Source organism: Indicator indicator, chromosome 16 (assembly GCF_027791375.1).
Source record: "Indicator indicator isolate 239-I01 chromosome 16, UM_Iind_1.1, whole genome shotgun sequence".
In the NCBI taxonomy this organism is placed as follows: Eukaryota; Metazoa; Chordata; class Aves; order Piciformes; family Indicatoridae; genus Indicator; species Indicator indicator.
Window position 1 is genome coordinate 12,972,655 of NC_072025.1, and position 21,307 is coordinate 12,993,961.

The following is a 21,307-nucleotide window of genomic DNA, read 5'->3' on the forward strand; positions in this document are numbered from 1 at the left end:
AGCGGTTAGCAGCATGGCTCTCTGAACTCCTGTTTTCACTGTCTTTCTGGTGGTGTGGTAGCAGTGATACTGCTGCAAGGTCAGCAGCCACTGAGCACCTAGCTCAGCTTCATCAGCTGATAGGTGGGTTTTGGGAAGGCAGTGCACTCCCTCCACACCTGCGCAGTGCAGGCTGTGACCACGAAGAGGTAGAAATTGCACTACAAAAAACCTGTGACCCATTTTCAGATTGTGCAAGTCTCCAAGGCACTTTTAATTCATTGAGATGAATTTCCTTTTAGAATATGCAGAGGACAAACAAAATGCCTTATTGGGGGCAGGTCTGGGGAACACCAGCAGTCACTGAGATAGGCCTGAATTTTATATTGCGCTGTTACAGATTCAGTGATCAAAGTGAATTAAACCAGAGAAGTACATGGTGTTTTTGCAGGAACTATCCTAGAAATTGGATGTTTAATATTTGTTGAATATGTGTTAAGCCACTTCTGTCATAATGAAGTGATGCTTTCAAAGGCTGTTTGACACTGGGTGAGGATCTGGCTTTCTTTTCATGCTATTGCAGTTTAGATACCATATGCTGCGAGAAGCCAATAACCGAGTTCAGCTTGAGTGCTTGTTTTTAGCCCTGGTTTACTCAGCAAGGACCAAACTCAGCTGACAGCCTGGACTTTTTACACAAAAATTGGATAACATTTTAGCTATCTTAAGAAGGTTTACTGAAATCCTTTATTTAAAACCAGTGCTTTGAGTTTTTGAAGAACATGTGGCATTTTTGTCTTTAGTATCATAAAAGTGCTCAGTCAAGCAGGTGCATTGCAGTGCAGCATTTTTCACAAGTCTGTTTCTTTCACAGCAATGCACACAACTCCCAGCAGCAGGAATGGGAGGCCTATCCCTGAACCTAATGGCATACAATGACCAGAAGGTACTCAGAAGTACAGAGCTGGAGAGACATACTTGAAAAAGCTAATCTGGATTTACCTGCAGTGAGACTCTGGTCCCTGTGCCTGAAGTCTGCAGTGCAGGTTGTGCCTTTAGAGTACAAACTGTTTAAGCATGAGAAAGCATTTTTGGTTTGCCTGTTGTAAATTCATATCAGGTATATTTGTCTATAGAAATGAGTCATTCACTTCCAAGGCTAAGATGGCTCTTCTTTTGCACAGTTGCCTCATATACGTGCTGCATATTTTCTAATCTGTAGTGAATCCCTGTGACTCTCAGAGGTGTTTATTCTGTTATTAAATAATCATGCGTTTTTTTCATGAAATATATCTTTTTACAGTTGTTCAGTGAAAAAATAAGTGGAGCAGAAGGAACAAAGTTAGATGAAGAATTTCAAGAGATGGAGAGGGTAAGGAAACTAATATTACAGTTTTACAGGGGTTTAAATTTTTTATGTGTTTTGTTTGGGTTTTTTTAAGCTACTGCAGGATCAAAAGTGTTTTCACGTTTCAAGTGGCAGAATAGTATTGTAGATTTACTTGGCTGGGGGAAACGCCACCATGTGCTTCCAAACAGAAATATCTAAGTGCTATGTAAGCGCAGGTTTATTTTTAAGCCACGTCAGCTCAGCCGCGGGAGAAAACACATCCACAAAGGTTGTCTGAGCAGAGCAAACGGGTTCCACTGACACCTCTCAACAGTGAGAGTGGTGAAGAGCATCAGGAGGGGCCTTTCTCCTCTGTGGGAGACGATAAAAATGTGACTACTAGGGTAAATTTTTCTCTTGATACAAAATTATCTTTCTTAATTTAAGTCCATTTTCAGAAATGTAAATGAATTGTGGAAATTGAAATGTTTGCTAACCACTTAGATGTGTTGCAAATTAAGCATTATTATTGTAAGTTTCTACTTTTTCAGCTTTTATGTGCTTTTTTAAATTTCCCTTTTCTTTCTGTATTCTTTTAGTGTTTATAGTAGACCTAGGTCACAGCTTTTATTGTTGGCAGATTGAGGAAAAAAAAAAGCGTGGCACAAGTTGATTTTTTTTTTTTTTTTCCTCCTATGTGAACTTTTGATTTAGTGTTCTAAAATTATTTCTAGATTTCAGTGTCTGGCTACAGAATAATTATTTCCTCTCTCTTCATTATAAGGGGAAAAATAATGTACATGCCCTAAGACAATAAAAAGGAAACAAACCAAAAATGTGATTTTTTTTTTTTTTTTTTAAATAGTGATTTTGAAACTGTTAAATGGGAAGACCATGCAAACTGCTGCCTTAAATGGCCCTGAGCCCATTGTGAGGGATATGTTCAGTCTTTTTCACTTGTGTAGACAAGTCTTAATACCAGCTCTTGGTCTGGTGGGAAAATTGTAGTCTACAACATGTAAGCAGTAGTCAGGACTGATGGGCTGGTAAGGCAAGCCTGCATTTTGATATAAATCTTCTCTCCTTCTCAGTACTACCTACCAATTAATATGTATCCTGTCATAACTATGACATGGCCATTTATTATAAGCTTCAATATTTATTTTAAATAAAATTTCCTGATCAGCTAGAGTAGGATATTGAATCTAGTAAGATGGTAAACTTACTAGTAATCAATTTGCTTTTTGGTAACTGTGTTCCTTTCCTTTTTCAGAAAATTGATATCACTAATAAAGCTGTAACAGAGCTTCTGTCCAAATCCACAGAGTATCTTCAGCCCAATCCAGGTAGGATAGGAACAATAGATGCTGGCTTTTTGTCTTATTTCTGGGAAATTCATCCCAGGTAAATAAAAGCTAACTAGGTTGTCATTGTGAGGCTTTTGGGTGTTCTAGAGAATTTTAACTGTGTGTGCATTGAACAACAGTAAAGTTTCTATGCAGTAATTCAGCTCTGGGATGTACCTAACTTGCAGCACAAAGTGTGTCTGGTTTACTGGGCGTGTGTAGGTTGTCATGGGCAGCTTGGGCCCGCAGTGCAGCATGTGTGCTCTTATTTGTGCTGGGTTTCCTGGAGCGAGATGTGGATCCCTAAAGTGAAGAGAATGTCAACATTTCTTTTGAGCAGAAAATTTACCTTTTAGGCTACAGCCATCAGAGGTACTTGGTGGGTTTGTAACCACGGGGAAGAGGGCTGTTACTTGCTTACCCAGTGGCTGAGTGAGATTTTGTGTTTACTGGACAGTGCATTTTCAAACATTTTAAAAAACAAGAAAGGAAACATGTTTACATTTGCAGTCAGTCACAAAGTTTTTCTCTCATGACCTGGATTCATGGTCCAAACCAGTTGTTGGAGGATTGACTGAATTCCTATTCAATCAGTTATACCAGAGACTTCAGAGATAGCAGTCTCTTGTACCTTATGAGATGCACATCCCTGAAGAAGTTTAATGTGTTACATCTATATATGGATGGTAGGATTCAGTCCTTTACCAAAGCCCAGCTGACATGTTCAAGGTGAAGCTAGTTACCAAGGTCCACAGTCCTCAGGAATGCCCTGGCCATGGCCAATACTGTGTTGAAGAAGCTATTGAGTGATAATACTAAGGAGTAGATTGGAAAAACTCTCCAAGAAAAAAAACATATTTTTGTCATGATACCTGCAAGATAACAATAAATTAATTTGTACATAGCAGGCCATTCTGCAAAATAAATTTCTACTGTCTTCATTACTAGAACAGAAAAAGACAGGGGGAATTCTTCAAAGTTGTCAAAAACAGGAGAGGGAGACAGAGGGAGCATGAAATTGGGATTGGGTGTGCTTGTGTCTGTTCTGCATTTGCTTTCTTCAACACTTCTGAACAAGGAGTTCACAAGCAGGAATATTCAAAGGAGTGTGAGTATTGGTGAATATACACAGAGGATGACAAGCACTTCCACTATATATCTGCCTGGAGAAATGGCGCTTGTTCCAGCTGGGAATAAAACCAGTTTCATATGGCCCATATTGTTAAATGGAGTTTTTTCAGCTTTTGACTATGAAGTACTGACAGCAAAAATGTTAGGAATCTACAGACCAGTTTAGTGGCTTGCTCCATGACATTGCTCGTTTAATGATTTATTCCTTTATATATATTAGTTTAAAGAGCATTTATGTAACATTTTTGTTGCGGGTTGGCTTTCTTTGTTTGTTTTTTTTTTTTAATGTCCTTTTAGCATACAGAGCGAAGCTGGGAATGCTGAACACTATGTCAAAAATCAGAGGACAAGTTAAAACCACAGGCTATCCTCAAACAGAGGGACTCCTAGGAGACTGCATGATACGGTATGGCAGAGAGCTTGGCGATGGTTCTATGTTTGGTGAGTTTGTCTATCTCCTCTGTGACTTTCAGCATAAAGTTCTTTGCAGAATATTATTCAGTGGCATAACCTGTGTAAATAGCTACTGCAGGTAAGAGAGAAAGTTAGGTACAGTGGTTGGGGGTAGTGATACAATTAACAAAACATGATGCTTCTGCATACCTGTCCACCTCTATTGCAGGTGGAGCTGCTAACACTATTACAGATGATTCATGTTATTACCATAACCATTTTAATTTCTAAGTTGCCAAACCAAAATAATTTAAGGTACTTCTTAGATACACTGTATTTCTTTTTACCTTTAAATAAAAATGGTTGCCCTATATTTGAGAACTAAACTAAGGGGGAAATTCTCATAGAAAAAAACCCAGTAACTTTAAATTATTTATTTTTATTGGGTTTTTTAATAATGATCTGGTATGTCTGTGCTTTGGAGTAATGCATCTTAAATATTCATTTTCTTTTTTTCATGAAAATGAACTCTAGCTTGATTATGCATAATTCTTTGGTAAATCATATCTTGCCTCTTTCCTCTCAAGATATGCTTGTACTTTACAGACAAAATCTTGATAGAGGCCTTGCTTCCTGAACATGCATAGTATGTGGGCTTGACTGGAATGAATTCAAAGCATTCTCACAGAGCTGCTCAGTGGGTGCATTTTGATATGGCTGGGATTGAGGGAACCTGGGAAACATGGTAGATACCTTGTTTGGGGAAAGAGAGGGGAATAGGGCTAGGATAGTGTGGTATTGGCTGCAACTGCCTGCAGAAGCCAATGCAGAACTGGCTGGCTTTGTTATGTACTGTTGTGTGTGTCTGCAATTTTACACACAGTGGTTGTCTCAAAATAGTAACAGCTCTGTGGGCATAGGATCCTCACACTCCAATCCAAGTAAGGTGCTGCACAGGGAAACATGCCACTGACAGCCAGAAACTCATTTATTCTCCTCACAAAGAGTGAAGTGGCACAACTCATCTGTGTGCTGGATATATTTGTAGGTTTTGCAAAAGCAGTGGAGATACTAAATACAACTAGGAAAGGGGAAAGAAAATTCCAAACACTGTTCTTCCTGCTGATATGTGCTTAATGAAGTATACAGCTTTCTTAAATAGATGACTTTAAAGAAGCAGCAACAAGTTTGAGCAAAAGGAGTTTGGGGGGAAAAAAAGCATGCTGTATGTGAGGAGGCTGTAAGTCATGGGTTTGTGATTAAAAAGTTATTTGCTTTTTGTGTAGTAAAGCTGTACAAATTAATCAGCTTGATTTGCAGTTCTCAAAGGAGAGGTGCAAAATCTTTGCAAATACAGTAGGGAAAATAACCTTTATCTTTTTTTTTTTTTTCCCCTAATGCCCTTTAGGAGTTAAAAAATATACTTAGGAACAAAAATTTTCCAGTTCTAAGTTTTCTGTAGGGGACAATAAAGTGCATAGCTTGCATTATTTTTTTACTTTTTGAGGGCCTGCAGCAGATACAAAGATACCTATTTGATAAAGCCAGGTTTTATGTATATTGAGATGTAAGTAGCTTATTCTTTATCACAGGGCTTGCACTGCTGGATGCTGGTGAGAGCATGAAGCAAATGGCAGAGGTGAAGGACTCTCTTGATATTAATGTCAAACAAAATTTTATTGATCCTCTACAGTTGTTGCAGGACAAAGACTTAAAAGAGATTGGGGTAAGTTTGTCAGGGCAAAGCTTCACTTACCAATGATCAGAGTTAATCAAACTCTAGTTCCTTGAAGTATTGTATTATCACATCAATTATATAGGTATATGGATATTTTTCTTGAAATCAGTAAATCGCTGGATTTAAGTATTTTCTTTAGCAATATAGTGATGAAATCTGCTTAAAATCAATGCCTGGCTATTGTGCACTTGTCTAACTTACTGAGTTTGCTATATTGCTTGTACATTCACTATTCTTTATTTTTCTGCTATTTTAACTGACATTTTTTATTCTTTTGAACATTTGAGTGGGCTGTGATTTACTGCAACTTATTATCCTCTCTTGCTGTCTTTATCAGCCTAAAGCTGTTTATAATGGAGGATTAATATAACTGTTGAGGAAGGGCTATTCAGGGCGATCACAGAAAGGTCTGTCTGAAAAGTCCAATCAAATGTTGAAGTGCCATATAGGAAGAATATAGAAAGTTGAGGAACACATTTTCAAGCTTTAGAGTTACGTTTTTCAGTGCTTTTGTTTACAATGTGACAATTCAAAAGAAAGCCAGGCAGTCTGTCTGAGTCTGTTGATTCCAATAGACTTGGATAATAAGCAAGTTAAAACCCTTATGAAATGCAGAAATGAAAGTTATTTTATTTGTTTACACATAAATGGATGTGGAAAGCATAGCAAAAAGATAATAATAACGTCTTCATGTCTGAAGCTGTCTCCTATGATACGTAACCATTTTCAGCTGCAGTTCTGAATTGATGAAAAAAAGTTGTTTTGACATTAGCTCTAATGAGCATTTTGTTCTGTCACTTTGAGCCCGTTCTGTACGTCTGCCAGTCCCTTGATTTTTGGCAACAGAAAAGCTTGTGTAGTTATACCAGATAGAAGTGTCAAGCTGACACCTAACAAAGAAAGCAGGAATGCAAGTTTTGTTGGAGCACTGCTTATGGAATGAGAGGAGAAAACAACCCTTTAACTTTTAGTTGTTGAATTGGAAAGAATTCAAGAGGAAAAATTGAATTAAATGTAGAATATGGGCACACACACACACTATCTTGCTTCTTGGTGAAGTCCACAAGCTGGATGCCTAAATTTAGAAATTAAGATAGCAAATTCCCTGAGTGTTAACAAATGGCTTCTTATTTAAAATTTCCTTTGTGTATACAATCCTAGGCTTAACTGGTGCTGCCTTAGGTCAAAGGGGTGGACTTGGATAATCTCTGAGCTTTGTATTTCCTTAGTTTTGCATATGTTTGCATCCATAACTGAAATTTCCTTAAATCACAGTGTACTTGTTTGGACATGTCCCATTTGAACCTTCTCCTGTCTTATTTAGCATCATTTGAAGAAGCTAGAAGGACGCCGTTTGGATTATGATTATAAAAAGAAGCGTTTTGGAAAGATACCAGATGAAGAAGTTAAACAAGCAGTAGAAAAATTTGAAGAGTCAAAAGAACTGGCTGAAAGAAGCATGTTCAATTTCTTAGAGAATGATGTAAGTCTATCCTGCAGTTTTGTTTGCTGCAGTACATCCAGGAGGGCAATGTGTGTGGGACTGGATAAAGCCTGTCCCATCCTTCGTAGGAGGTAAGGTCTGAAAGCAGAAAGTGTGCATCTTTTCCTTTTTTTTAAGCTCCTGAACATAGTGCACAGCAGTAAATGGGAGAAGTCAAGAATTCTTGAAATTCTTCTGGAGGTACAGTGGCTCAGACAAGATCATCACAGAGGTTTTAAGCAGTTTTATAACCTATGAGTAATGAACTATCTGAGTTGACTGCAGTTTGACCACTGGGAGAGGGCAAATTGGGAGATTAACATAGTCATAGACCTGCTGCTGAAACTATGAGTAGGAGTATGTACCCTGCATTTTCTGAATTGTGGTTCACTTATAGCCAAAACTTGGCTGCTGCTATGAAGTCTCTGAATGATTCTACCTCTGAAAATCATTATTATTAATATTTGGCCCTGAAAATTACTCCATAGAGTTTGTCTGTGGCTTGGGCTCTGACCTGGACTTTGGCTCAGGGACTGAGTCCATCGTGAAATTATGTCTAAATAAGGAGCAGCTGTGGTCATTCAGGATAATCCTCTCTTCTGTCCACACACAGAGAAAAATAATGGCAGGATGTGCTTTCTCCCATGTAATTAAGGAGCCATAAGAAAAGGAAACCAGTCCTGTTTGGGCCTGTTCCAAAGCTTTCTCTTCTGTAGATAGTGTCAGAGAGAAGACACTTAGAAAGTAAGAACTGTGCTGTCTTCTGCAGCAAGGAGGAGCTGTTAAGTGGGAATGTTTTAACAACAAGCTACTTCCCCCTCTATGCACACCTGTGTGATGGCCAGTTATAAACTAGCCTGCAGTTCCTAAACTATTGGTGAGTGGGACACATTTGTTAGACTAATGTATAGGTGAGTAGGCCTCTTGCTGTTCTACCAGTGGAGGTTATATGAGGGCAGCAAAAAATGAAACATCCTCTGTCAACAGTTCAGCACACTGTTCCACTGTAGACAGTACCAATTGCCTGGTTGCAGTGTATGTGTTTTATAATTCTGCCTTGCATAAGCAGCTGAGAAATGTTTCAGAGAATGTTTATCATTAATCAGAACACCAAACAAATGATAAAACAGTGCATGGATTATAATGGCTTAGCTGAGCCACTGAAGACTGATGAATTCTACTACTTTCTAGTATAACTGCCTTTGGCAGGGGGTGACCTGGATGTCCCTCTGAGGTTTCTTCCATACTCTTTTTCTATTGTTTCTGTTTAAAGAAAACTATGCTCCTTCCCTTCCATTTTCTATGATGACAGTCTGTCTGTCCTCCTCAAACTTCTCATTAAAACCTCGTTGTCTAACCCCAGACTGTCTCATGGAGCTTGCAGAAATCTTAGCTGCAGTTGCTTCCTTCACATACTTTCCAGTTCCCCAAAAGTCTCCCTTGGTCTTGTTGCTCTGCAGTCTCTGTTCTGAGCTCTGGTTCCCAACAGGTTCTTGCCAGGTGCCTTTCCCAGACTAAGTGCTGATCCACATCTCTTTCTCAGGTTTTTGCACAGCTAGTTCCAGACCTCCCACATAGACACTGTTGCATGCACTTCTTATCAGATCCATCTTCCAGCCTTTCCCACTCAGTCAGTCCCAGCCTCCTCTTGCTAAGTGGCTTTTAGTACCTCAAGTTTCTCTGGCTCTTTGCCAGTCTCGCTCTCTATCCCCCTCCCTCTCTCCCTCCCTGTCTTCTAATCCACAATTCCATATCCCTCTTGGCTCTTAATTGTCTTGTCCTTGTCCATCCATTTTCTCTGACCATCCCATCCAAACCTTAAGCATCTGGTGCATTGTCCTCAGCTGGTTTACATTACTGTTGTCAGACTGTGATGGAATTGTATCAGCTGCTGATCTGGTTCTGTGCATTTCATTTCTGTATGGTATGTGACAGTGTTTGGCTCTCTTGGAGTTCAGGCAGGATTTCTAGCATTTTTGAACAAGTAAAAGGAGATAAAGTATAGCACAAAATTGTCATGGGTCTATTAAACATTTGCAGAAAGTTTATTCAGATATCTTCTTGTGATCCAATATCTGGAGACATCATCATGGAATGGAAACATGTCAGGCTTCTTGGGGTCTGTCTTCTTACTGTTGTCTAAAAAGAAGAGGATGAATAAATATGTATTATTGCTCCATCCCAAGTACAGCCTGAACTTTTCAGTTTGGATTAGGGGTATGAGATTATTTGTCACCTCATGATTAAAAATATTTTGATTTTTCTTTCTCTTTCACATTCTCCCTTTCCTCAACATTCATATTTTTGAATGCTTGGCCAATACTTTTAAATCCAAGTAGATAAATTATGTTTCGTTTATTAGTTTATAAATGCTGCCATCTAGTGAGGTAAATCCAGATTATTTCAGAGGTGTAGTTTGTAAACATTAATAATAAACACTCATGGGTCTGAGTCATAAGAGCTGTTACAGTGTAAGGTCTTCCAGCACTGATGATCAGAAAAGCCTTCTTTAACCTGCTACGGGGTCATGTCCTTTTAAGTGTTTCAGGTTTGGGTGTTGAGAGATGGCTGGCCTGAAAGCTGGAAACAGAAGGGATTTGCACACTGTGAAAGGAAATGACTCAAGGACCCAGCCCTGACTTAGTGAACTAGAAGTTACACCTCACTTTTGTTTGTTTTCCAGCTGGCAGTTTCTTTCATAGATTCTCATATGCTGGTTTTCACTAGCCTCCACAAGTTATCCAGAGCTTTTGAGATACCAGGTTTGTTTTGAGTGATCTGTTTGCTTATCCTTCAGCTGAATGTAGTGCAGGCTCCTTACTGCTATTTTCCTCTCTATATTTCAGGTAGAGCAAGTTAGCCAGTTGGCTGTGTTTGTAGAAGCAGCACTAGATTACCATAAACAATCCACAGAAATTTTGGAGGATCTGCAGAGCAAGCTGCAAAACCGGTAAGGCTGAGCCCATCAGAAAATTGTGAACCTCTCTCTTTTGCAGCTGAGCTTCATGAAGATGAAAAGTCACTGAGGCAATAGATCTTGTAGCACCATCTCACAGATGCAATTTTGCTATGCTCTGTTCCTTACTGGGCTTCATTGCTTTAAACAGTTGCCACCTGGCAACTTCTTGCTGTGCTGTGAGCCTTTAATGTAATGCCAGATCTGCCCAGTAAGGTCTGAGTGTGTGCAGAATCTTTCACTCGCATCTGTGGAGGTTAATCAGGACAGCCTCCCTTTGTTTGTAGGTTTATTTAAACTTGCATACTTTTGAGTTGTGTTTTGGAGGCTTTGCTGAGAAGTTGGCCTATTTTCGCTGAGTTTAAGGGGTTTAACAAAATCCTGCAGCAGAAAAGGAACTAGCCAGCTGGCTTGAAACGCAGCTGTGGTGTAACATACTTAGGAATGGCCAGATATTTTGTGCTATCCTAGTAGAAGAAAAGATGCTGCTATCATTAATTTGTTATACGTCACTCAGAGAACCAGCAGAGGACAGGAGACCTACGTGACCTGAATGTCACCAAAGCGCAGGCTGACATTACAGTCAGGGAGCTGAGATAACTGTTGGAGGCTTTCCTGAGATCAAGGTGGACATGGCTGTGAGCATTACCACAGGGCTAGCTATGTCTGTAAGCACTCTGCACCATCCCAGCTGGAAAGACCACTGAGACAAGGAGGCCTCAGCTGGGCTATATGAACATACAGAAAGAGGTATTGAGACCATTGTGCTGTCTAAATGGTTATTTTCCATTTTCTCTAACAAAAGGCAGTGTGTAAGATGTGGTCCCTGGGACTCTGTCCTGGTTGGATTTCTGCATGTGTCCTTTTCAGCTGAGCTTTCCAGAGAGCTCATTCCTGGAACTTCTGATGAACTTGGATGGCAGCTGTGGATGTTCAGCACTTCACAGACTCAGGCTGTTAAGCGTTGTGACTCTGCCAGCAGGACCAAAGCACTAAATAAAATAAGGACTTGCTGAAATTCAAATACTGCATGAGAATTGAGCAGCTTTTAGTGAATAAACCTGCTCCTCATCCCCAAAAAACCCTGAACCCAAAACCAGCATAAGGGTTATTTTCCCACCTTTCAAAACCAAACACTGAACCTGAATGTAAGCTCTGTCAGTATTTCTTCTGTAAGGTAAATCTTTTGCTACTCTTCTCTGCGTTCCAGAATAAACATAGCATCTAGTCGGCCTAAGCGTGAATTTAAGCCAAAGCCTGTAATAACTACCACTCTGGAAATGGGTGATAATCAGCAGCACAATGGGATTGCTTATAGTTCTTCCATAAAATCATCAGGTAAGTCTACAGCAACAGAAGTAACATTTTTGTAGATATTTTGCCTGATTGTTTTTTGAGGTAGTCCTTGTACAATGTTTAGTTCTATAACTGTTCCATGGGGCACCAGTATCTGACTCCATTTGTTTCCCAGATTTGGAAATGGAATTATAAAGAAGAGTTTCTCTTAACAGTCTCTCACCCATCTGAAATTTAGGTCTGGCGTTCCGCTTTTCTTTTATTTCTCTGTATTGCCACTGAGGGTGGGAGTTGAGAGAGGGGGGAGGTACTTCAGTTGTTTTTGTGCAAAGAAAGATGCCTGAGGTAGCTGTGTTTGATCACTGTCTGGAGTATCTCCAGACTCCAATTTCTCTTCACAGCCTGAAACCATAAGTGATCAGTACAGGAGCTTTAGTGTTAGCCATGAAAAATTCAGAGAGGTGATTCCCACATTTACTAATTTTATTAATGGATTTTCCTTTACTGTCCCCTAAAGTATGCACCAAAGCATGCACATTTGTGAACTGAAGTACTTTGGTACCCAATGATGTGGGAGTAGGATCCCTTCCTTTGATTCAACCCTGGTTCCACAGAAGAAATCAACTGTGGAAAGCCCTTGATAGTTGTGTGAATGGTAATAATCATGAAGGTTACAGTACTCATTAAAATAGCTTTTTTTCATCTCATGAATAAAATTATTTTGTCCTATCTCCTTAATGGCTACAGTGCATGATGAGATAAGACCATTTAAAAAGCCCAAAACACAAAAGACAACAATATGCCAAGAAAATAGAATACAAAAGCCATATTTTCCCATAAGCACTATTTGTAAGGAGAATAGAGGGGGAACAGTGAGCCAAAAGTACCTGGCATGGTATCTAGGATCTTTTTCTGAAGAATTTTTCTTTAATTTTTTTTTTTCACCACACTTAACCTCCAGTCATGTTCCTTTGTAAAAGTTGTTGGGAGAGAAATGAAAGAAGTAAAAGTGAAAGAATAAAGCTTGGGCTGTAACTTCATGCTGCTTCTAATGTCTTTAATTTTCTTGCGCGCTGCTACAAGCTGAAGCTGTTACGCAGTCCATGCTGCAGAGGATTTGCAGCAGTTACCCAGCAAGATCTTATTCCTCGATTTGTTTCTTTTGTGCTTCAAGCTGCTTGAGAGTGTGTTAGTGAAGCTCCTCATGCTCCCCAAATGCTAAGAGCAGGTTTTGTGTTTGCTGTCAAATGCGGGGAGACAACCTCTTTTTTGCATACTCCTCTCAATGCAGACCACTGGTTCCTGAGACATGATACAAGGACACATTTCATGTGGAGCACTGGGGGTGTTTGCAACAATAATTAACTTCCTAGTTATTTCCACAGCACATCTGGATGAAAGTGGCAAAAACATAGCAACCTTTCTTAATAAATTAGCATCAAATTTCTAGGCCCATATAAATTACTTGTCAGGTTAGATAGGCACTTTTTTTTCTGTTTTGCATGTGCAGTGGAGAAAGGAGACTCAGCTTCAGCATTTATATGTAAACTAATGTGTCTGTATTACAGAGGTTTATTATTGCCATGGAGCAATTGATCCAAGCTGTCCTTTAAGGGAAATCAGTCCTGCCACTGGGATAAAGATAGACTAGATGACTTCTCAAGGTTCCTTCCAGCTCCCTTTGTTAAAGTCCCAGTTCTAGTGAGCTGAAATTCAGTGAATGAACTGGAAAAACAAATGGCTGTTGATCGTTAAGATAAGAAGGGAGTGAGCCACTTCCATTCATAATTCCATTCCTGGACTATTGCATCAACTCCTTGCATATGTGGTGATGGGGTTTCACTCACTGCTTCACGCACTCCTTTTCTGGAAAGGAGAAATGGGCTATATGTAATAATTGTTGCTATGTTTAGTGTTGCTAGTAACATCAGAAAGACTGTGTATCACGTTTTCTTTTGCCTGAAGAAGCTATGGGTGCTGTGCTTACCTCCACAGCAGGTACAATCATCAATGAAATCATTGTTCATTCTCTTTTCTCTTCCTGGCCATACCCAAAAGTTATCCATATGGATTTCTGTGGAGCTGCACTGGGGTCAGTGTGTCCTTTTTGTAAATGGGGAAACCTTTCTGTTCCTGTTTAAAGTAAGAATCAAGAAACAGATTAGATTTATGGTCTGTGATTTAGAAATGTGAATCAGGTGGCTCTAAGCAAAACCGCTAAATATTTTAAGGGGGCATTGCATCATGATCGCCCTCTTTTTTTCACTTATAAAACTGACTTCTTCATCCTACACAAACAAGAATTTTCATGCTTAATTTCCCCTGTTTACATATTAACCCAATCAAAATATAGATCTTTAATTTCTCTGATACTGTCACTCAAGGTCAGTAGTATCTCAGTATTCAGCAAACCCATGGAAATCAACAGGCCAGTTCAAAGTGAGCTGTGATACATTCAGCACAATTACACACTCCACTTCTGAGCGCTGACATGGCTTTTCCTGTGTTTCACTGTAGCTTTTCAAGTTAAATATCAGCTTCTTGGAACAGCTTCGGTCCCTAACATGTGGGGATTATTTACTACTAATGATTTGCACACATTTGCAGGGCTAGATTCATAGAAACCTAATGCTAATGTTGTGAATTATTTAGCTGCTTTGATTAAGCACAGGTAACAGTATTTTTGTTCTAATTAATTATCTTTATTAATCAGCTGCAGCTGTGAGCACCATCTAGCTTATTTTAGAACTCTCTTTAAATGCTGTATTATATCATGGCTTTCGTTCTTCTGTTTGTCAGGTTTGACTATGATATGAAATAAATGGATCTGATTGCCATGTGCCAGAATTTAACATAAACATCTAAGTGTTTACTTGCTTCAACTAGGAGTGGCTTGGATTAATTACCACAGCAAAGTTCCAGTTTGTGATTATTAAAGTACAATTTTGCTACCATATATATGCAGCATGGTATAGAAGACAGAGTAGATGCAGGTACAGGCAGTAACTCCCTTTGGGGAAAACGTACCTACAAACCCCACTCCCAACATTAAATGCCATTCTGTTTTCATCCTGTAACATGCCAGATGTGACAGGCTGCTGCTTGCTTAACCTGTTTTTGTGCTGTCTGGGTTTAAGTGGTCTGGAGATTAATGACCAGTCATCTTTGAACGTGATAGTGAAGTGTGCCAGTTTAACTCCACAGCTGGAGGTGTGCATAGTGTTGCAAATGAACATAAACCATGTTTGCAGAAAAAAATACAGTCCAGTTTCCTTAGCTTAAATCTCTGCAGCAGGAAAGGATGTACAAGTATTTAATAGACATGAAAAGTCTGGAATTGTGTCACCAATCCTGTGATGTTAAACAGTCTGTGTTGCAGACTGTCAGGCAGTGCTGTCCCCATTACCTTTGTCTCATTGGATTGTACAGTAGCAGCAGCTGCTTGACTCTAGTGAAGACTTTGACTGATCCTACAGCTTGGAGTGAAACTGGCTGTACTGGCTGTGATGGTTACTAGAGAGTCTTTCTGTATTGACAGACATTTATTTTCAGTCTTTGGAGCTTGAAATGAACCAAATGTGATCTCATATCAGGTATCTTACAGTCAGAAATTAACTAGCCTGCAATAAGGAGTTAGCCCCATTGGAGGAGCTGGTGAAAGCAAAGAGCTTTGTCAGTTATTCAGAATGCTACTTTCTGCTGCTGACAGTTCCAGTGAGCTGGTACCACTGCACCCTTGAAAAGAGTGCAAATAACTCAGCTATCTTTGAAAACAGACAGCCTTTTTTGCTGGGAAAATATAGCACTTACATACACACACACATATATACATATATGTGTGTATGTATGCATATACATATATGTGTGTGTAAGTATATATGTATATATATGTGTGTGTATATATATGTGTATATGTATATATATGTGTGTGTGTATGTTTTTCGGGTTTTTTTTAAGCTTAGACTGTTCTAGCCAAAGTGTATCCTGAACCAAAATAATTTTATTAGACTACCTATAATCTAGTTTGTCACTCCCCACTGCCTTTTGGAGGCAGAGGACTACTCCAGCATTGTTATAGCAATGTTCTGGGGAGGTTTGCTGATTGGGATCTCTGTGTTGACAGCTCTCTTCCATTTTTATAAATAAAAGCTCTCTTCTATTGTTATAAAAGATAAAACATAGCCATAAAATAGAGAAGTCATTCCTACTTCCCAGTTTCAACACCAAATATTACCCCTGATTGTATTATTATCAGTTAAAAAGGTGCTTTCCTCTGTTCTCACTTACTGATCAGCAGAATAGTTTTCAGCTGTTTTCCTTAAGAGACTTCCTCATTCCTTTTACTAGAAAATGCTCAGTTAGTTTTCAGTAATTACCTGTGTATTACCATGATTAACAGATAAAAATGCTTTTTTTTTTTGTTAATTTTTAACATCTTGGCTATTGTATCTGTATGGTGTTACCAGTTGCGTACAGACTTACTCCGACACGAATTAGTCTTGAAGGTGACATCTGTGAGAGTCCAGACTAGAGTATTTCAGAACTGTTGCAATGTTGCAGATAAGGCAACCTGAATAACTTGGTGTTTAAGAGGTTTAATGCTTTAATGTGAGTACTGGAGTGTTCTAGATTTGTCATGTTATAATGTACTTCACGACTGTTTACATGACAGCTCAATGAAATATTTCTCCTGTTCTTCTTTTATAAATATATTTCAACTTATCAGACTTCAACTTAGATGTGCTGTGCATGTTTTCAAAATGCATTATGGCTGAACTTCAGCTGAACCTCCTTAGCCACACAGCTAAGCTTTATAATTTGAATGCAATTACATTTTATTACAAGAAGTTACTATTCACAAATAAGAATGAATGAATACACTACATATGTATCCACAGCACAAATCCAAGCCAGTTAACACCCCTTCATGAGAATATCTTTTTTCAAAGGTAATGCATTTACAGGGTTAACTTCTTTTGCTACTGGTGATTCTATTTTGTAATTGGATTTTTATTCACTTATTTTCCTGTAAATATATCTATTTACTATTATGTTTGCATATGGTGCCATTAATATTTTAAAAGAGTAGCTTGCAATGAAGTTCTTTACAGCAGGGCAATAAAGTGAGTGTCTGCAAGAGAGGCTGAGCCCTGCCCTCCCGTAGGTGTTCCCACAGTAGCAGTGTGCTGCAGTGTAGTTTGTTTAAATGATTACCTGTCACTTCTCCCATTGACTCCTCTACTTCCTCAGCCCTTGCCCTTCGTGTTCCTCTTGCCACTGCTCCAAGGACACCACAATGATGTTGATAACTGATTATTCCAGCTAGGAGTTTGAGATAAATGACTAGGATTGAAAATGAGTAGCATCTGAATTTAAAGGAGAGAGAGAATTATGCTTTAAACTAATTATCACTAGTATTATTTTTTTATGTATGTAGAAGGACCATGTGTTAATGGGGGAAAGCAATGGAAATGGGGAGGAATTAATGACAGTAAGGCTGTCCCATTGCCCACTGTTTTATACTTAGTGGCTGTTGGGATGCTGGAAAGCTCTGTATTAATCTGTTGTTTTTTCTGTCACTGGGGGCAGGTTCTTCAATGCACATGGATCAGCCATGCTGCCAAGCTCTCTATGACTTTGAGCCAGAAAATGAAGGCGAGCTTGGTTTCAAGGAAGGGGACATCATAACTCTGACCAATCAGATTGATGAGAATTGGTATGAGGGGATGTTAAATGGAGAGTCTGGTTTCTTCCCCATTAATTATGTTGAAGTGATGGTTCCCTTGCCTCAGTGATTGTATCATTCAAGCTGTGAACGTGATTTCATGACTGAAATAGATTCACAAATGTTCTGTCAGTGTGGCATTCTGTGAAAGCCTTGCTGTTTGACTGACTTACTGACTTTTGTATGCGTCTTTTTAAAATGTATTTATTTTATATTAAAAAAAATCACCTTCCCTGACTCATCAACCTGCAAAAAAACCCCTACCTAGTTTTTTTGCTTTGTGCCTTGAAGATCACTGTATGAAGTGTTTACTGGTAGCTCACTGTTGCTCCAAAAAATGCATTTCCTTGCTATCACTGTATGTGGATTGGGGTTTTTTTTTAATATATTTGGCTGCAATGATTTTATTATTGAAAACCATTTTTAAAACTTCTGTAAGTGAAGCTAACTGTACCCAGTTCCTAAGTTACTGATGTCATTGAGCTCTTTTCATCTATTGCACTGTAATTTATTGTGAGCAAGTTAATCCATGTTTTCCACTGTACGTTGACAAAAGGCAATATGGTTGTCAATATTAGGATGTTGTTGTACTAAGTACAAGTTCTCAGCATTGAAAATTCCTATAATATACTGACCAAACTGAATAAATATTTCTGTGGGATAAGAACAGTGTAATTCTGGCATTTTATTTTTGAGCCAGACATCACTTTTGCTAAATATATCAGTTTTGGGTGAAGAAAACAATGGCAAATTATTGGTTTTATGACATCTCAGACACTGGAATTTTAATAATCTTTCTTTAACCCTAGAGATTGTGTAGCATTGATAATGTCTATTAAATTTTTCTTCCAGCAGGTAGGTAAGAGAAAAATTTCTTTGAACTAAGTACAAACTGTTCCTAGCTCCATAAGTTTTGTATAGAACTCCATGGAGATAAATAGGGGAGTATCACAGAGACCTACTGAAAACAAATGAGAAGTCAGTACCCTTCTACTTTTTATATTTATTTGAAAGGGCTAGAGGAGAAAGAAAAGAGGAGATAAGGTGCAGAGGGAAAGACATACTTTAACTAAAGATACACCAAAAAAGGGGGCAGCAAAATGAGGAACAGATTCAGGCACCCTAAGTACTATCAAAGTGAATATAGAATTAATTTGGTTTTCTGTTAGCTGTCTTCTCCTTCTAGTAAATGTAGATGTAGTAATCACAAAAAAAATTCAGCATAATTTTCTTCCAGTGGCTCTCCCTACATGACAGTGTGATGAGAATGGAGCTGAATTCCTTATGGGTAACCTGACTTGAATCCAGCTTCGGAGTTTCAAGCTCTAGTGGGTTCTGAGGTTCAGTTGAAACAGCATTTGCTAGAGAGGAAAGAATTTCACATGTATCACAGGTGCCATAACTCTTCTATCAAAGTGGCACAAAGAGTCCCTGGCTTGCTATCAAAACCATGCCTTTCTGTTTTTTCTCATCTTTAGCCTGGGCCTGCAGAGTGGCCACAAGTAAGAATGTTGTTCTTTGCAGCTTTGGATAGAGCCTGCTACTTAAAGCACATCATCTCAGAATTTGGACTACCTCATGTAAAATAAGAAAAGGCACCAGTGCTTTTCCAAATACATGGGCAAGTACCCAGTAGTTATTAGAGCAGAAATCTAGAAAACTTTCAAAGGTCTAAGCCTTTGGGATTCACAAGTTTGGTGAGACCTTTCCAATAAAGGGGGAAGATCAGTCATACCTTTCCATAACAGGCAAGAAAGGAGACACTGAAATCTCTCCTTTACCTCACCAGCATTCCCTAGAGGAATTACATGTGCACACATGCATCTGCACACACAAATGTAAGGTCTGAATTCTCAATACATTTACAGTAGGGAGCTTACTTAATGCAGCACAGCAGGGCGTTTCATATAATAGAAGTACCTATTACTAAAGTAGTAAGGTAGAAGTAAGTCAAGAGAGCTACACTATGTACTTTGTCCTAATCAGTAAAGGTATCACAGGAAACCTACTAGCTTTAAGGTTCTCTACCAGAAGAACAGGCACAACAGATCCATTGCACATCAAAGAATCGATTCATTGCTACACACACTTCTAGCATTGTACGCTAAGAACAAGTTTTATAGACTGTACTCCAAGTTGCCTAGTTGAGTAAAGAAGTAGATCTTACTTCCTAGACCACTGCTGTTGTTACCAAACAAGATCCTGTCCTACTGCTATTTCCTGTCAAGACTTGTACAATAGTTCAGATCTTTGGTGGCTGTTGCTCAATACCATCTTTCAGTATTTGAAGTACTGAAGATTCCGCTGAAGTTCATTGCAGTTCAGCTTTACTTGAAGTAGTGAAGGATAAACTGGGCAGCATAGCACTTCCCAAAATTTTTTTCTGTCTTCAAGGAAGCTTCTTTAAGCTCCCGTTTTATTGCCACAAAGTCATTCAAGACACTCAAATAAGATCAGTGAACAAATGGAACTTTATTTTCTTAATCTGCAAATATTCAAGTCAAGACTGTTTTATTAAAGGTATTTTTCATTTATATAACTTAAAAAAGTTTAAGAAAGATAAATACAGCAAGGTTATAGAAGAAGTAGTTATTTGTATGGACCATGAGGTACAAAAAGAATTCAGCTCTGCTAAAAATACAGGTATTAAACCAGCATTGAGTCTTGGTGTTTCAAAACTAGAGTTTAAGTAACTTAAGTTTAAGCTTGTGGAAAGGAAGTCTCACCCTAACAACTGCATCCTCACATAGAACAGGTCTTAAATTCAGAACTGAATACTTTGGCATGATACCAGGCAGTCAAAACTGTTCCAGCATTTAGAGAAATCTGCAATCTCAGTTGCTCCCCTCCCGCTCTTAAATGTGGCTCATGAGGGCCCTTTCTTTACCACAGAACCACCAAGCAAGCCTGTCAGTGGAGAGGCTAAGAATAATTGAATGCAGTGACCCCAGCAGCTGACTGCCTAGTTTGAGGGTTGTAGGTCATGGACTACAGCGCTATCAGAGTTACAGTAAATCACATACTGGCCACTAGGCAGTATCCCCCCAGCTGCCCTGTTAGACATACACAAACTAGTATTTCAGAATGCACAGTTTTAGTACAGGACTCAGAACAGATATTTGATTCACTGTTTACTATGGTTGGTGCTTTCTAGTTGTGAGTTTAACTTTTTTCCCTAGCCCCGTAGAAAGCTGGTTTATTGGAACCATTCAAACAGAGCACTAACATTGCAGGTCACAGTACCTCCTGTTGGAATGAGATGCCTTCTTCACATTTACAGGATACAGCTGTCCAAGTTAAGGTTGAAACAGCTATGCTGTTATATACTATATCTAGGAGTACTCACTGAAACTGGTATATTTCCAAGTGCTAGAGTACAGAAGCAGTACATTCACTAACAGACAGTGTTTTTACAACTTGCTTTTAAAGCATTTTGCTCTAGGAAGCTCCCTAGGCAAGTGATCTATACCAGTTTCATGCACTTCAGCATCAGGATTTGAGTAGGAAACAGTTCAAACACTTCAGGAAAGTTATTTACTTCAGCCAAAAGCAGACTTGCTCAAGGTGCAAACTAGTGTCATCTGGCTTGCGTAGTTTCCCACTCAAGCTTCACCAATTCTTTGAAGAATCACCACATGAGAATGCTGAGAAAGCTGAGGCAGCCTCATGCTCATTTTCAAGTATTTAGCATCCTTTTGGGGTATATGTTTAGAAGCTTTGTAAACAACTGTTTACCCTCTTTTGTTTCAACAGGTCATAAAAAACAGATACTTGTGTTAAAGTACAAGTTACTTCACATGGAGCTTGCATTCTACTGCTCTTAATATCAGTGAATCCAGGGACAAGTATTGGAAGGTAGAAAACTTCACATTGTGGACAGCGCTTCTTACAAAAAGAGGTCAGATGGGAGATGTGAATTCCAAGTTCCAG

The 21,307-nt window shown here is 38.9% G+C and overlaps 1 protein-coding gene across 1 annotated transcript; it reads left to right on the top strand.

The window, feature by feature from the left end:
* Positions 1-903: 903 nt before the first annotated feature.
* SH3GL3 (SH3 domain containing GRB2 like 3, endophilin A3) lies at positions 904-17,793 on the top strand. Its single transcript, XM_054388218.1, has 9 exons — positions 904-925; positions 1,283-1,351; positions 2,583-2,655; positions 4,084-4,227; positions 5,772-5,905; positions 7,242-7,400; positions 10,247-10,350; positions 11,567-11,694; positions 17,242-17,793. The coding sequence occupies exons 1-9, from the start codon at positions 905-907 to the stop codon at positions 17,445-17,447; spliced, it is 1,038 nt and encodes a 345-aa protein (XP_054244193.1). The 5' UTR covers position 904; the 3' UTR covers positions 17,448-17,793.
* The last annotated feature ends 3,514 nt before the right edge of the window (positions 17,794-21,307 follow it).